Source organism: Elephantulus edwardii, unplaced genomic scaffold (assembly GCF_000299155.1).
Source record: "Elephantulus edwardii isolate Elephantulus edwardi_28Jun2011 unplaced genomic scaffold, EleEdw1.0 scaffold00141, whole genome shotgun sequence".
Lineage (NCBI taxonomy): Eukaryota > Metazoa > Chordata > Mammalia > Macroscelidea > Macroscelididae > Elephantulus > Elephantulus edwardii.
In genome coordinates, this window is record NW_006399891.1 from 7810959 (window position 1) to 7829291 (window position 18333).

Genomic DNA, 18333 nt, shown 5'->3' on the forward strand with positions numbered 1-18333 from the left:
ACGGGAACACTGGGAATACACATGAGAACACACACACAGATCTGGAAGCTGATGCTTTGTCAGCAAGTGATGATGCTTTGATTGGAAGTGTGAAACCTCGGACAAAAAAAAAGAAAACTCAGTCTAGTTTGGAAAGGAACTATGTAGAAAAGGTACAGAGGTAAGATTGGAATGTTACACCTTCTATTGCCATTTGTATTTTTGCGTGAATTCTAACCTTGGCCACTTTAATCAGCCCATTTTTAATGGCAGAAATGGAAGAGATAGACCTTCAAATGAATTTAGACAGTTTGACAAGTAGCTTAATTCCTTTTTATAAAATACAATAATTTGGAACTATTCTAGTCCTGAAATTCTATGAGTAAGTTAATAATTTTTTTTTAACTCCAAACGACCTTTGTGTACATGGAAGGGAATTTTGGTGGTACAGTCTGAGGAGGTAGGTGTGCTGCCAACCCACAGGTGTTCCCTCTGTCAAATCCACCAGTGGCTACATGGGAGAAGGATGGGCTGTCTTCTCCTGTCTGATTTACTGCTCCCAGAAATCCACTGGAGGGTTGGCTGTGGGTCATTTCCATCTCCACTGCAAAGCTTTTGCATGAGTATGCAGATAGGAACCCTGATGGCACTGCTGTAGGCTTGGTTCAAATCCTCCAGCCATTCCTTGGGAAGCAGTGAGACATCCTGCTCCAGATGAGATTTACAGCCTTGGAAACCCTGTGGCACAGTGCCGCTCTGTCCTGTAAGGTCACTTTAAGCTAGGAGGTGGAATCAACTCAGTGGCATTGGCTTTTTCTTTTCATAAGTTGCTACTGTTATATGCCTTCAAATCTGAACTGACTCATAGCAGACCCTCCAACAGGTTTTCAGAGGCTGTAAATCAAATGGGAGGAGATGGTCCATTTTTCTCCCCTGGACTAGCTGGCGGATTCAAACCATGTGTCTTCAGATTGGCAGCTAAACTCTTTACAACTAGGTCACTATATTCATACAGATAGAAGAAAAGGTTAACTATATAATGGTTAAAAATGTTACAGAAGAGAAAACAAACACAAACCTTTAAAAGTAGCATTCTCAGCAACATAAGGTAATTAAGTGCCATTTATTAGGAAGCTTGGGTGCCCTAGTGGCAAGAAGCTGTGCTGCAATACTGAAGGCACACAGTTCGAGGCCACCAGCTGCTCTGTGGGAGAAGAATGGGCAGTTTCTTCCAGTGTGATTAACTGCGTCTGAAAACCCCCTGGAGGGTCAGCTATGGGTCGGCTCTGACTCAACAGTACACAACAACAACAACATATACTTAAATATACTGTGTAATAAGTAAAGGCAAATTTTTTTTTATTTAAGCATTTTGCCTCATAATTTCTAGGTCTACAGGTAGGTTTTCCTTATTTTACTGTTGTTTCTTCCATCTTGTTAGATGATCTTATCTGAAATAGTCCCTTCTGAAAGCCTTCACTTTAGATGGTACATTTGTTGTTGTTGCTTGGTGTCAGCAGTCAACTACAACTCTAGCGACTCTGTGAATTGTGGATCTGAACCTTGTCCTGTGCTGTGCCATCCTCATCACCTCTGATTACTTTGTCCATTGATACAGTCATTGTGTTACTCCATCATATTGAAGGTCTTCCTCTTTTTCACTGACTCCGTCTTTCCAAGCACAATATCTTTTTCCAAGGACTGTCATCTCCTGCAACGTGCCCAAAGTTGTAAAATGAGTTAATTGGCCCTCTCATTTCTTTCTCTGTACTGTCTTACCAGGGTCATTTCCAGAATATTAGTGAGAAGGTCATTGTATAGAAGAGAAAGAAAAGACAAAAAGTGGATATCAGAAGAGGCTCTGAAAATTGCACTAGAATATCAGGAAGCCAAAACAAAGGGAAAGGATGTGGAAAGCAGTTTGGGCCTTCCTCAAAAAGCTGAAAATTACATTAATATCACATGCAAGCAAAATAAACTATTGCTGAAGATACCCCAGAATGACTGTAGCAACATGTCAGCAGAGAACTGCCAGATATACAGGCCAGGTTTAGAAGAAGTCATGGTACTAGGGATATTATAGCTAATGTTACATGGCTGTTGGTGGAAAACAGAGTACCAGAGGAATGTCTGTCTGTGCTTTATTGATTATGCAAAGGCTTTTGACTGTGTGGATCACAACAAGCTGTGGCTAACCAAAAAGAATGGGGATCCCAGAACATTTGATTGTGCTTATGTGAAACCTATCCTTGGACGAAGTGGCTGTCATCAGAGCAGAGCAAGGAGACACTGCATGGTTCAAAATAGAGAAGGGGGTCCGCTAGGGATGTATTCTGTCTCCATACCTTTTCAATCTGCAAACAGATCATTCTGGAGGCTAGGCTGTACGAGGAAGAATGTGGCATCAGGATTGGAGGAAGATTCATCAACAACCTGCGTTATGCAGATGACATAACCTTGCTTCCTGAAACTGAGAAGGACCTGAAGCACTTGCTTTAGAAAGTCAAGGACTGGGGAGCTCTGGTGGCCTAGTGGTAAGGAGCTGCAACTACAATCCCAGAGGCACATGGTTTGAATCCACCAGATGCTCTGCTGGGGGAAGGAGGGACAATCTCCTCCTGTACCAGTCAGATCTGATTTGACGGTACACTCACACAAAAATAATAAAATAAAAAATTTAAAAAAAAAAAGAAAGTCAAGGACTGAAGCTTTCAATACAGATTGAAGCTCAACGTCAAGAAAACAAGAATTCTCACCACTGGGCCAATTGGCAGCATCAATATGGATGGTGAATAGATTGAGATAGTTAAAAGTTTTAGTTTGCTTAGTTCCACCCTTGGTGAAACACTCTTGGTAGCAGCAGCCAGGAAATCAAGAGACGAATTGCATTGGGAAAGTCAGCTGTCAGAGACCTCTCCAGAGTACTGAAGAGCAATGACATTAGGCTAGAGACTGAGGTGTGCCTGATCCAGGCCATAGTCTTCACAATTGCATGCTATGCATCGGAGAGCTGAACAGTGATTAGAGATGATAAAAAAATTGATGCATCTGTGCTGTGGTTCTGGACTTGTAGGAAAACACGCATCTTTGTCCTGGAGAGAGTGAAGCCAGGCTGCTCCTTGGAGTGAAGGATTCGAAAGCTTCGTCTGACATACTTTGGGCATGTTGCAAGGAGGGACCAGTCCTTGGAGAGGGACATCATGTTTCGGAGAGTGAAGGGACAGCTCAGGAGAGGAAGAACTTCGATGAGATGGATCGATTCAGTGATTGGAATAGTGGGAGTAGGTGTGTTTGAGACAATGAGGATGACACAGAATAGATCAGGGTTTAGGGCTCTTGTACATAGGGTCACTGTGAGTCACAAGCAACTCAACGGCACATAACAACATCAACCCAAAAAAGGGTAGAACGGTACATTGAAAGAGAACAGCCAGAAGTTCAAACAGGATTTAGAAGAGTCTGTGGTACCAGGGATGTCATTGCTGATGTTAGATAGATCCTGGCTAAAAGCACACAATACCAGAAGAATGTCTCTTTGTTCTTTATTGACTGTGCAAAGGCATTTGACTATGTGGAACCTAACAAGCTGCAGCTAACATTTAGAAGTATAGGAATCCAAGAACACTTAGTTGTGATCATGCAAAACCTATTCCTAACTTGTCCAAACAGAGCAAGGGGACACTACATAGTTTAAAATCAGGAGAAATGTGCATCAGGACTGTATCCTTTATCCATACCTAATTTGTATGCTGAGCAAATAATTTGAGAAACTGCTTTTTATGAAAATGGCTGTGGCAGCGGTATTAAAGGAAGAAACATCAACAACCTGCATTATGCAGATTAAGTGCATTTGCTGCAGAAGATCAAGGACCACAGCCTTCAATATGGATCACATCTGAAAATCAAGACAAATGCAGACATCTTCTCATCTCCTGACTCCTGACACCAAAGGTGTTGATTTTGGATCCAAGTAAGATGAAATTATTGACAACTTCAGTCGCCATCCATCATCGTGATTGTGATCTGTGGGCACAATCACGATGGAGAGAAGATTAAAGTTGCCAGTGATTTCATCTTAGATCTACCATCAACACCCTTGGTACCTGCAATCAGACAATGATATTTTCAATTACATGCTCTGTGTCTGAGAACTGGACAAGGATGACTGAAGAATTGATGCTTTTGAGTTGTTGTATTGGAAGAGAGTACTGAATATCCCACTGACAGCAGGAAGAACATCTAGGGAAAGTGCAACGTGAGTACTCCTCAGAGACAAGGATGGAGAAGGTTTATCTCACATACTTTGGACATGTTGTTAGGAAAGGCTGTTCCTTGAAAAGGGACATCATGCTTGAAAAGGTAGAGTGTCAGCGAAAAGAAGACCCTCAACAAGACGGATTGACAGAGGGACTGCAGCAATGGCTTAAGTTTATCAGAGATGATCAGGACGGCACATTAGGATAGGGTTCAGATCTGTTATTCATAGGATGAAATCTACAGCATCTAACAACAAATCCACTCAAAGCTGGTTAGTCTTTGCTTAGACAGATAAAATATTTCTAGTTTGTGGTCTGTCTAGTTAGCCAATGGTTGAGATTTAGACCTGTGGCAGAAAGTTTAGGGATAAATTAGTGGTGGTGCAACTAAAAGGTAGATGCTACCCACTAACCACTTCTTCAGAGGAAAAAACCCAGTGACCTGGTCCCATAAAGTTTACCACCAAGGAAATTTTATGGTGTCATTCTACGCACATATAGTGGTTGCATTGGTTGGAATGAACAAAAGAAAGTACAGCAACACACAAAACTAAGCAAGGGAAGAAATGAAATCATTAAATCATTAACTACAGTAAAACCAAGTATAGTTCTCGTCTTAATGGCTCCAGGAAGAATAGTGACCCAGTCTTTATACTGGATATTGATTTGACTGATGATTAACCTGTTTGAGGTAAAGAATACAATGAGTGGATCTCTGAGAAGTATATGAGCATCAGTGGGAGCAGGAGAAGCTTATTACGAAGTCAGTAACTTGAAAAACCAAAAATTAATGAGATTTTGAAATTTGGAAGTAAAAAATACATATAGAAAAAAATAAGCTAAAAGTTATCAGTTATTCATGAAGAGTGGCCGAGGGTATGGAAGAACATTTGTTTTTCATTGTAGAACTTTTACATTTGGTTTTAAAAAATGATGTTGTGAAGATAGAGCCTGATGGCTGTCATTTGTTCTTAAGAGGTGTTCTCAGAGGTTTATCAAGTAGTTTAATTTCTAGGAAAGAGTTTGCAGATCACAAACTGAATCATCTCCAAACTGTCTTCTGGTGCTAACCCTCTATAGTTGTCTAGGGAAGAGCCATTTTAAGGAAAGAGTTTTTCAAAGATTTTAGGCCATATGATGTTAATGTGTATGAGCCTAGTTTGGTGGTTGGTTTTTTTGTTAGGTTGGAATCTACAAATGAAGAAGAAAGCAATTTGGAATCAGCTGGACACCCTGAACACCCTGAAACATGTTTATCTGAAGATTCGAGGGATTCAGATGATTCAGATGTGGATTTGGACTCTGCTGTGAAGAAACTTCAAGAATTCATACCTAACATAAAAGAAAGGTCTGCTGGCACTATTAAGCGAATGTATCGGGATGACCTTGAGCGTTTTCAAGAATTTAAAGCACAAGGTAAACTTGTAGCTCCTTAATGTTTGTTGAACTGCTCGTCTAAGTTCTGTGGTGGAGAAGAAATGTGGAAAATGTGCTTGAGAGGGTAAAGTGGTGGCTGTTTTATGCTGTGTTGTTGGGGTTTTTTACATTTTATTGTCTTTTAGGTAAAGTAAATTCGTTTTCAACCAGTAATTCATATGCAGATTGTTTGCTAACTAGATTTCAAGCCCCACGTGTCAACATTCTCCCTAGTTTCTCCTTGGGATCCCTATTTTCGTTAAGCCAGATTCCCTGTCCACGGGAGGCTTCATTTAAACTTTATTGCAACACTGAATATTTTTTTATTTTTTTAAATTAAATTTTATTAATTTTAATGAACATTTATAGAGATTTTGGGTTTCCATTCATTCATTGTTGCACTTGAATTTTTTTTAAGGGTTTTTTTTGTGGTTTGTTGGTTTTTTTAAAAATATGTGTGTACCATCAAATCGGATCTGACTGGTACAGGAGGCGATTGTTCCTCCTTCTTCAGCAGAGCATCTGGTGGATTTGAACCGCGCACCTCTGGGATTGCAGTGCAGCTCCTTGCCACTAGGCCATCTGAGCTCACCGCAACACTGAATTTTTAATGAGCATGTATTACTTAAAGGGAGCTGTGATGGCCTGGTGGTAAGTAACTGCGCTTCCAACCTAAAGGTGGTTCAAATCCACCCACTGCCCCAAGGGAAAAAGATGAACAGTCTCCTCCTGTGCATTTTATTTTCTTTAAAAATCCACTGGAGGGTCAGCTATGATTCAGTTCCAATTCACAGTACATAACAACAACATTATTCGTTATTGTGAAAAACACATCCATTGTTGTGTCTATAATTTTTAAATGAAACAAACCAAAAAAACTCCAAAATTTCCCAAGGTTGTAAAAAAATTAGAGTTTTGTGCACACCTGGTAGGAATGTAAGACAGTTCCTCAGGAAATTAAGCAAAACTACCATAAATCAGGCACAAAAGGACAAATACTGTATGATCCTACTCATGAAATACCTAGAATAGATAGATTTATAGAAACAAAAAGTAGATAAGGGTTGACTGTGGATGGTGGGAGAGGGAAATGGGAAGTTACTGCTTAATGAGTACTAAGTTTTTTGTTGTTTTCTTTTGAGTTTGTTTTGATGTGTGTTAATTCTCTTCTGAGATGTTAGATCGTTTATAAACAAATGCATTCAGTCACAGGGGGAAAAAATTCCAACCTTTTTTTTAAAAAAAAAATATCTGGCCTTAAAAAAAAAAGTCTGGCCTTGTTTTGTTAGGCGCATACACATATAGCGACCCTATGAACAAAAGGTCTGAACTAGAGTGTGGCCTTTGCTTTGCCCTGCTTTGGGCTAAAGTTCTTTTAGGAGCTGTCAAACAACGCAGCTTGACAGTCAATAAGGTTTTTGGGAGATGATGGGCAGTTTTTCAAATAGTGATCACAACTGTACAACATTGTCAATGTAATGCCACTGAACTGAAATCATAAAATGACAAACTTTATGTTAAATGTGTTTTATTCCAAAAAGATTTTTAAAAATAAACAAACAAACAAACATTAAAATTGTACAGTTTATGAAGAAAGAGCCATGATTTTGGAATCTGACAACCAAGGGTGGCTTTGGCAGAAGAGGATCTTTGAAAAACGACAAGTCCACAAATGGTGTGAACATCATGCACACAGCCAGATGGGCTTCCTGAAGGCGAGGATGATGTGTTGTAATTGCCGATTAAAGATCAACTTGGTGGATTTGTTTTTGTTCATTACTGATGATGGTGTGTCTCCCCTTCTCCCAAATCTAGGTGCTTCTATTAAATTTGGCAAATTTTCTGTAAAGGAGAATAAACAATTAGAGAAAAACGTGCAAGAATTTCTGGCCCTGACAGGAATTGAGACTGCAGACAAACTGCTGCACACAGATAGATATCCAGAGGAGAAATCTGCGATCAATGATTTAAAGCGAAAGTATGCATTTAGATTGCACATTGGTAAGTTCAGCCATGTCTCTTCTCTAACCTTCTGTGTCTTTGATTACGTCTTTGGTAGTCTAGAACCTTAAGCAAGATCACCTAGGGTAAGAGACATGTTCATGATGCCAGTGCCTGGCCTCTTGACTAGTGCTGTAGTAATAGTATTCTTGTTTCTATCCTCTACTTTTAGAGATTTGGAGTGTATTTGACTCTCCCGTATATTACCCTTTCTTCCATAACACGTTGTCGCAAATGATGGTAATACATGGAAGAAGAAGCACGGTCATAAATTTAAATTTAAAAGTGTGCAGCAATGTGTTAATAATAATTACAGGTTTCTTTTTTTTTGTTCTTCATTGAGTTATATTTTAATACTGTGAAAATTGCATCCCTAAATGCACTTTGATCTCTGTCACTGAAAAAGATATAATTATATGTATGCCTTGTAGCTGGAATCTTCCTGAGGATACTGATTAAAAAGTTAAAAGATCATGAAGTAAAATAGGACCAAACTGGGGGAAAAAAGAGAAAGATTGAACTTAGAAATGATAGTTTTGTGGGTATTTTTTTTTGGTGGGTATTTTCTTATTTCAAATTCTTTCAAAATTATCTTACCTCATAAAGATCTTTTCCATAAATTCAGTAGACTAGAACCTGGGGCCTCTTGGTAGTAGGCATTTACATTTTTTAAAAAAAAATAAATTTTAATGAAAGTTTACACAGACTTAGGGTTTCCAGTAATTCATTGTTGCATTTTTCTCCCTTCCCACCCCCTCCCCCCATCCACTCTTCTCCTTGAAAAGAATAAAACTAGGGAGCTCTGGTGGCCTAGTGGCAAGACGCTGCACTGCAATCACAGAGGTACATGGTTCAAATCCACCAGATGCTCTGCTGGAGAAGGAGGGGGCAATCTCTTCATGTACCAGTCAGATCTGATTTGACGGTACACATAAAAATAATACAATTTAAAAAAAAATTAAAAAAAAAGAAAAGAAAAAAACTCTTTCATTGTTATGCAATCCCTCCCCCCAAGTCTACTCCACTATGCAGCCTTCACTCTGGACTTCTGTAATGACAAGAATACCCATTCATATGTCCCTTTTAAACAGTTCTCTCCCCTCATCTGTTTCAGTGCAATATACATCATTCCTCCCCTCCTTTTCTGTCTTCCCTCAACCCCAATGTCAGTCCCTTTTTACAACGGTTGCCCTATGCAATATGTGTCCTTTTGTGACTAAGATATTTCACTCAGAATAACGTCCTCCAGGGTCATCCATTTTGCATATTTCATGAGTTCCTTGTTTTTCAGTGCTGCCATTGTGTGAATATACCAGAGCTTCTCTAGCCATTCATTTGTTGATGGGTACTTGGGTTGTTTCCAGCTCTTTGTTATTACGAACAAAGCTGCATTAAATATGGGTGTGTAGGTATTTACATTTTTTTAAAGATCTCCAAGTACAACTTTGCTCATAACTTGCAAAATTGTAACCGTAATGTGGGGTCCAGGATAGAGGGAACTCTATTGGCCTAGGGGTAAGAAGCTGTGCTGCAATACCAGAAGCCGGCCGTCGAAATCCACCAGCTGCTCTGAGGGAGAAGGATGGGTGGTCTCCAGTGTGATTTACTGTTTCTGAAAACCTGCTGGAGGTTTAGCTCTGAGTTGATTCCAACTCAGCAGCACACAACAACAGGATTGTTGTTGTTGATTGCCATCGAGGCGAGCATGACTCACCCATGAACAAAAGTCTGAATCCCTTCCACATTTATTCCCATCACCATTTATCAAAGTTCACAGAGTTTCCAGAGACATGCTGTTTAGAAAGTGGATGCCACTCCTGCTTCCAGCAACAGGATAGTGGGTGTTATTAATGACATCACAGATATGACTCTACTTCATGCCATGATCTAAGACTGTGTAGAAAGCATATGTCATCTCACAACTTCTCTTTTTCACTTTAGGCAAGGACATTGCTCGGCCTTGGAAACTGGTATACTATAGAGCACAGAAGATGTTTCATATTCATAATTACAAAGGCAGGTAAGGAGAAGGTCTTTGCTTGATCGCCATTTTCTGTAGTCTTTGATGATACTGTTAGTCACAGTAGCTACAGTAAGATACTTTATAGACCAGTTTGCTTTAAATGCCTTTAAACTCTTTTCTAAATCCTCAGCTCCTCTTTCGTATTTCTACCCTTCTCCTGGTGCTTATGAAGTATGCTTTTTACGAAATTGTGAGCTCCTTGTGAACATACACATTCTTTTTCTTTTGATGCTCCTTTTTATCACTTAACATTAATTCTTTAAGCGTTCAGTAAGTCTTTGAAGTTGCAGGTAAACACTAGTAATAACTAATTTGCATGTAATTCAAGGCAAAATACACAATGGGGTTATTGAATTACTCCTCCCTTTTTCCTTTCAATAAAACATTTGTTCCCAACATTCCAAATTAAAAAAAAAAATATTTAAATATCTGCTCTGAGTAAGCACTGTGCTTAAGGACAAAGAAGTAAGCAAGAAGGCATAATAATAAGCACACCTCTTAGAACCCAAACACTTAATTGACTCAACTCCCTTATCTCACTTGGGAAGGGACTGGAGTCATTGACAGCAGTCGTTAAGCAGAGTCATTTGAGTTCTACCCAGTTGATGAGAGTGACTTTAAACCAAAACATACAGATTAGTTCAATTTCAGACACTGACATGACCTTGATTTCTCTTTTCTGTTCTTTAACATTTTCACAAGAAGAAATAAACCTTATCTGCAGAAGAGTCCCCATGCAGAAAGAAACCAGAAATCTCAACATTGGTTTTCTCAAGTCTCAAAGTTAGATGATTATGAACAGAGCTTTAAAAAAAAAATCACTAGATTTGACATCAATAATGATGACATTTTAAATGTAACTTTCCAAAATGCTTATAAATATTAAAAAAATAATAGAATGTTTTTGATGAATTGCTAAAGGCATTCCAGGTAACTTCTCTCTACCTGTGGTGTAGAATCAGTCTTCTTTTAATTTTAAAAAAAAGTCACAAAAAATTACTTGTTTCGTACTGAACTTAACAAAGGCAGTAACCTAAGTCAGAAGTAGAATTGAAGTAGAAACATTGTATTGTTACGGACCATGTAGTCAAGTACAACTCAAAGCAACCCTGTGAACAGAGATCTGAATCCTATCCTCTCTTGCACAGTATTTATCATTCCTGCCTGACACACTTGAATTCATTGACGCAGTCACTGTATCAGTCCACCTTATTGAGAGTCTTCCTCTATTTCACTGATCCTCCACCTTCTAAGCATGATGTCCCTTTCCAGGTAATAGCCTCTCCTAACAACACTCTGTGGGCTCAAGTGTGTCAGAGATGATAAGGATGGGACTAAGACAGGGTTCAGATCTGCTGTTCATAGAATCACTCTGAGTTGTATTTGACTCAGTGGCACCTAACAGCGAATTGACCCAACAAATTAGTTGATTTAAGAGCCAAATTAACAGTGCTAGGAGGAAAGACCCTGAAAGAAAGAAAATAGCACTGAGTACTAAAGCAGATGTTTTTATTGTAATGACAGTGTTTTTTTAATGGAAGGAGAGAGATTTATGTATTTATTTTACTTTCTGATTTTTACTTTAAGCATACTGTGGTTGTACAATATGTAATTACACACACCTTAAAAATTCTTCAGGTTGTTTTATCTGTTTGTGTTAAGCCACTCATCACCTGTTTAGTAACTGTCTGGCCTTTCAAGCAGTACAGATGTGTTAGTGAACAAAACTCAAAGTCTACAAAACTCATTTCTACTGCAGAACTGACTCAACAACTGTAAGAATAGAAAACTTTTATTTGTGGTTCGTCTTATATTTCTGTTGGACACAGCTTCTCTAGAGAAAGAGATGAGTAAACAAGGAAACTCACAGATAGATCACTTATGTATTTATATAATTTAAAATTGTGTTCATTGCTGTGAATGAGAAGCACTTTCTTGAGCTGAGGTGGACCTCACTGAAGAAGTGCCATTTAAGCTATATTCTGAACATTATGGGAGCTATCCAGGCTGAATTTTTACACTTAACATAGTTTAGTGTACACTTTTTGTGAAAATTTGAAGATGGTGCCCTATTTGTTTCCACTTATTGTTTTATCACTAAGTCAGATCTCTGGGCCAGGATTATGATTATTAACTTTTAGGGTGAACAAGTCTCTACAGCAAAGAAACACAAAGCAAGGAGGGGACAGGCATTAGAACCAGATTTCTCCATGGTCTTCCTCACTCAGATGCACCATAGTGAGAATACAGCTTTTAATCTTTCCATTTAAAATTGTAATGTGTTTTCTACTAGGTATAGCGAAGAAGATGCTGAGAAGGTCAAGCTGTACCATTCCGTCCATGGAAATGATTGGAAGACGATTGGGGCATTGGTGGCTCGTAGCGGCCTCTCTGTTGCTCTGAAATACTCACAGATCAGCAATAGTAAGTTACTGCTTTATTCACAATATGAGGTTTTTTTCACTTGTACTCTGATGAAGGGTTTAGTGACTCTCACCACGAATATAAATGCCCAGTGGAGTCAGGAGGAGAGGCTGGGAAGAAGAAGCCATTTCTGTAGAGAGGCCAAGGAGACTGGTAGGGGTGGAAAGGCTAGTGTGTGTTACTGTTTAGTACAGCACACACATGCTTCAGCACTGACGATGTGCAGATGAGTAGCAGACTGAGCAACAGTATGCCCGTGTGTTCAGGCTTGGTGGGCTGCAAGCACAGCAGCTCTGCCATTCATGCATGTGAAGGCTCTGGGAAACCATTGCTTCCACTTTCCAAGAGATAACCCAGAATTTATGGTCCTTTTTTATTTTGTGAATTTTTTTCCTTTTTTTTTGCTTGTTTGTTTTAACCTCTTGATTTTTTTAAATTGCTTTGCAAAGGTAAAACAGTTTGTGAGTCACAGCAAAAGTATTTAAAGATTGCCAGTTTGAGACTTCCTTAGTATGTCTCTAGTCAAGTGAAGTAAGCCAATTTTTGCTTTGAGCACCCTACCTAGGTAATTGGCTTCAGACATTCTGTATTAATCATCAAGTACTGTGTTGCTATTGTTGTTGTTGTTTGATACCAGTGAGTCAAGGAGGACTCAGTGACTGTAAACGACAGATTAAAACCTTGCCCTATCCTCCACTACCCTCCTCACAATCTCTGCCATACTCAAGCCCATTGTTGTCACTGTCAGTCCATCTTTTTGAGTGTCTTCATCGTCACTTTTACTGGCCCCCCTGATTTTTTTTTTTAAGAAGCATAATGTCTTTTCCAAGGACTGGCCCCCTCCTAACAAATGCTCAAAGTGCATGAGACGAAGCCTTACCATCCTTGCCATTTAAGGAGCACCCTGTTTGCACTCCCTCCAAGAAGGATGACTTTGATCTCTAAAACTAGAAGTGTAACTCATTTTGAAGTCAAAAGCATTGCTTTAGGAAAGGACTTAGACAGGTATAAGTGAGGAGTCTGCCCATGGTCTGAATAGTACCTAGTTTATTGTTTTGTTTTTAATACTGTCTATCAAAGTAAATAGACTGCAACTCTGAGATGATCCATTTGTGTCTGTAGAAGTAAATCGCGGTACTTGGAGTAAAGCAGAAACCCAGAGGCTAGTTAAGGCCATTGAACAAGTGCTTCTAAAGAAGATACCAGAGCAGGAGTTGAAGGAGATGGATTCTAGCCTCCAAGGAAATCCTGAAAACCGCCTCTCAATTGTTCGGGAAAAGCTCTACAGGGGCATATCTTGGATAGAAGTGGAAGCTAAAGTGCAAACAAGGAATTGGATGCAGTGTAAAACTAAATGGTAAGTGTTGAGATTTTTCTTAATATAAGTTTCAACCACATAATCGCTTTTCTTTTGTGATTGTTTCAACAGAATGAGTAGAGATGAGATTACTAAGAATGTCTCTGTAACTGTTGTGTCTTAAATGTCAATTGTCTGTGATTCACTGCTCCAGCCATTTTTGTATCTAGTATTAATCAGTATTTAAATGATCCTTAGAATCTATTGAAGATTATATGGTTTCTCATAAAGAATGTGAGCCTTTTAATGCTGAATTTTTACTTCATAGCACTGAGTTTTAGAACTCTTTTTTGTAGGGCTTTAGTAAAAATAGGCAGGTTCTTTTTACACACAAAAAAATTATATATTATGTTGTTATTGTTATGTACTGTCAAGTTGGAACCAATTTATAACTGACCCCCAGTAGATTTTCAAAGGCAGTAAATCCAAAAGATGACCCATCTTTCTTTTATGGAGTAGCTGATGTATAAAAATAACCCATTTTTATATATAAGGTGAAGCCAAGTTGCTCCTGGGAGGCCAGGATTTTAAAGCTCCATCTCACATATTTTGGGCCTGTTTCCAGGAGGTACTAGTCCTTGGAGAAGGATATCATACATGGAAGGATGGAAGGACAGTGCAGGAGAGGAACACCCTGAATGAGGTGGATAGACACAGTAACTGAGATAACTAGAGTGTGTCAGAGAGAGTGACACTGGCTCAGGATACGGCTGGCTTCACAGCTGTTGTGCATAGGGTGGGTCACTGAGTTGCAGTCAACTGGACAGCACATTAACAACAGCAATTATATGTAAACACACGAAGCAGCATTCAGGTGAGAAATCACAAGCATGAGGGTCCATAAAAGCTTGGCTTTGCTTATTTTGCTTTGTAACTCAGTCTTCACTTAAAAGGCAATAGTGGTCCTCCTTTTAATTTTAGAACTCCTTTAGCTAAATTAGTCACGCTGAAATATTTTCAGTCACTTTTGCATGTTCTTTGCCTGATGTTGCTTTTCTGAGCCCTGGGGAATGGTTGCCTTAGTAGAACTGTTACATGAATCCTTGAAGCTATGCTACATGCACACACACTCACACCCACACCCCTGAGACATGCCAGGAATTCATTCATCCTCCTTTATCGTCAAAATGAATGACATCCAAAGGAAGCATGTTGTTGTGTGCATGGATAATTTCACTGCTAACTCAGAGTCTGCACCTCTGGTAATTTGAATCCATCAATGACTGTGGGAGACAAGTAGACAGTCACCTGTGCGATTTATACCCTTGGAGAACCAATGGAGGGTCAACTCTGAGTAGGTTCCAACTCTATGGCATTGAGTTGAGTTGAAAGGTCCCTGTGTAGTGCAAGTGGTTTGGGCTCAGCTCCTAATCTAAAACTTAGCAGCCTGTATCCAGCCAAGACACGATGGAGAAAAAGCCTGACAATCTGCTTAGGTGAAGATTACAGCCTAGAACACCCAGAGTCTACTCTGTCTTACATGTGAGTTAGAATTGACTCAACAACATAGGATTTATTTTGTTTTTAGGGTTTTTTTGTTGCTTGTTTAGGGGCAGGTAGGAATGGGGAAATGAAGAATTCTTGCTCAGAGTATATTGAATTTCTGTTATCTCACAGAACATACAGTGCCCACCTGTGTTTTCCTCCCCTGGTGTTTATTTACTGGTCAGCTGCTCTCCCACAGACAGTGCATGTAGCCATTAGCAGGAAACCTATATAACTTTAAAAAGGAGAAAAGGGCATGTGCCTCAAATTACTGTTTTTAAAGGGTATGATATAGAAGTAGAATTTTCAAAACTTTTGTCTCTGGCTTTTTCTTACTGAGAGATAGCCTCTTAAGTATATTTCTAGGTTGATATATGCTTTTCAGGCACCCTAAATTGTATGCACCTTTCACTGAATCTAGAAGACAGTACAAAATCAAAAGGGACGTGTAGCCTACACAGTCCAGCTCCTAAAATCCAGAGCAGCTTTGTATCCAAGTTCATATTTCATAACAAAATTTAGAAATGGTCTTTGATTCAGTATGCCTTCTATTAATGACTTCCTCAATTAATGAAAATACATAACCTCTATAAAAAATTAAAAATTGAGCATCATTTAATTATGAAAGGGTTAAAGGGGATAAAAAAATTTAGGAACAAGTAATGGTGCTTGTTGTACAACTTGCTAAGACAAATGTCAGTCAGTTGTACAAGCAAAGTCCAAATGACAAAAGTTAAAGTAATGTTACATCTTGAAGCGCAAAGTGTGAATTGCAAAACCCTTTGGCCATTAACAACTAGCTGTATATAACAAAATTTTGACAGTTTTTAGATGTGATGTGGTTTTAGGATTTTTTTTAGAATTTGCACAATTAAGATAACATATAAGATTTCTTTATTAGTCTAATAGAAAAAAAAAATAAGACATTTAAAGTCTCAGCACACATTTGTTCCATGTAACACTGAAACCATATTGAGTGATCTATTTCAAAACTATAAATGTGATGGCTCTTTGTAAGGAGAGCAATGTCTTTTACCTATATGTATTTTGTCATATCTTTTTTTTTAAAAGGTCATTGCTTAATTTTATTTTTTTGTTAGTTTTAATGAAAATTTACAGAGACTTTGGGTTTCCATTCATTCATTGTTGCACTTTTCACCCTGCCAACCCCAACCCCCCAGTATACTCTTCTCTTTGAAAAGTAAAAGAAAACTTCCCAGATTGTTTTACAATCCCTCCCCCAAGGTCTACTCTACTATGCAGCCTGTGTTCTGGACTCCTCTCACAATACCTAATAACATATCCCTTTTCAACAGTTTTACCTCATCTGTTTCAATGCAGTATACATTATTTACCCCATCTTTCTCAGTCTCCCCCCAACCTCGATGTCAGTCCTATTTTACAACAGTGGTACCATACAGTATTTGTCTTTTTGTGACTGAGATATTTCATTCAGCATAATGTCCTCCAGGGTCACCCATTTTGAATAATATTGCACGAGTTCCTTGTTTTTCAATGCAGCATAACATTCCATTGTGTGACTGTACTACAGCTTCTCTACCCATTCATTTGTTGATGGGCACTTGGGTTGTTTTGAACTCCTTGCTATTGTGAACAAAGCCGCAATAAACATGGGTGTGCATATATCTGCTTGGATGTCAGTTATGGTCTCTTTGGGGTATATTCCCAGTAGTGGAATTGCTGGGTCAAATGGTATCTCTAATTGCAACTTTTTAAGAAAAGCGCCACACCAGCTTCCACAGTGGTTGCACCATTTTACACTTCCACCAACAGTGAATAAGTGTTCCAGTCTCTCCACAACCTCACCAGCATTTGTTGCTTGCTGTTCTGTTAAATTTTGCAGTTCTGACTGGGGTGAGAGGATATCTCATAGTTGTTTTGATTTGCATCTCTCTTAGAGCTAGGGATTTTGAACATTTCTTCATGTGCTTGTTTGGCCATCTGAATGTCTTCTTCTCTTAAATGTCTGTTCATATCCTGTGCCCATTTTTCTATTGGATTGTTTACCTTTATCTTGTTGTGGTGTGTCATATCTTTCTTAACTGTAGCAGTTAATGTTCTGTCAACCAGATTGTGATAGATTTTACTACTCAAGCAAAGTAATTTTTAAAAATACCTTTAATTGAGTCGCTACTCTCATTAGATATTAGGTATTTTCAGCTAACCTTTTTGTTCAGTGATGAACTTGGGAAGTAGAATCTAAATCATTTATCACTTCCTTGAATTTGTTTTGCTTAGTATTTCAGTAGTTGATAATGGTAGTAAAGAGCAATGATGTCCTCTTTTAAAAAACAACTAAAAGTGAGTTTAAGTGGTACTTTTAAGCACCTTTTAATGGATTTGCTCTTTTTTTCTTGCAACTTTTGATTGTGGGAATTTTCTAGTTGTAGTTGATTGCCTTTGAGTTGAGCATAACTCATAGTGACCCTATGAAAAAAAGGCCTAAAGTCCCGTCCCCCAACTATCAACATTTATCAAAGTTCATAGAGGTTCCAGAGGCCTATTGTTTAGGAAGTGGATGCTACTCCTGCTTCCAAACCTGTCTGTATGAAATCACAGAATTTTTCTCCTGTTGTTGTTATGTGCTTTCGAATTGCTTGTGACTCAGCGACCCTATGTACAAGAGACCTAAAGCCTGCTCTATCCTGTGCCAACCTCATGGTCTCTGACACATGCCTCCATTATCCCAGTGACTGAATCAATCCATCTCATCGAGGGTTTTCCTCTCTTGTGCTGTCCCTCCAACCTCCCAAGCATGATGTACCTCTCCAAGAACTGGTCCCTCTTTGTAGCGTGTCCAAAATATGTCAGACGAAGCTTTAGAATTCTTGCCTCCAAGTAGCAGCCCAGTTTCACCTGCTAGGACAAAAGTGTTTCTTCTCCTAGCTGTCCATGGTTTATTCAACACTCTTCTCCCGTACCACACCTCAAAGGCATCAGTTCTCTTTCTGTCATCCCTAGTCATTGTCCAGCTCTCTGATGCATAGCAAGCAATTGCGAAGACTGACTGGATCAGGCACACCTTAGTCTCTAGACTGAGGTTGTTGCTCTTCAGTACTCTGGAGAGGTCCCTGACAGCCAACTTTTCCAATGTAATTTTTCTCATGCTTTCCTGGCTACTAGTACCAAGAGTGTTGATTGTGGAGCTAAGCAAACTAAAACTGTTAACAGTCTCAGTCTCTTCACCATCCATAATGATGCTGCCATTTGACCCACTGGTGAGAACCTTTGTGTCTTCTTTTCATCATCTGGCTCCCATAACCATCAGTTCTCGGTTATTATTAGTTTATCTCTCCTTGGCTTTTGGTTTTTTTTTTTAAAGTAGATACATTTTCTTTTTTTTTCTGCAATTTCCTAGTTCAGGATATTTC

General features: G+C 38.9%; 1 protein-coding gene across 1 annotated transcript in view; it reads left to right on the plus strand.

The window, feature by feature from the left end:
• Window positions 1–5494: 5494 nt before the first annotated feature.
• The window catches only part of TTF1 (transcription termination factor, RNA polymerase I), a 16695-nt gene continuing 3856 nt past the window's right edge, over window positions 5495–18333 (plus strand). The window contains exons 1-5 of the mRNA XM_006894439.1: window positions 5495–5651; window positions 7467–7652; window positions 9594–9672; window positions 11969–12099; window positions 13222–13456. Coding sequence (XP_006894501.1) covers window positions 5606–5651; window positions 7467–7652; window positions 9594–9672; window positions 11969–12099; window positions 13222–13456 — 677 coding nt within the window. The 5' untranslated portion in view covers window positions 5495–5605. The remainder of the gene's footprint in view (window positions 5652–7466; window positions 7653–9593; window positions 9673–11968; window positions 12100–13221; window positions 13457–18333) is intronic.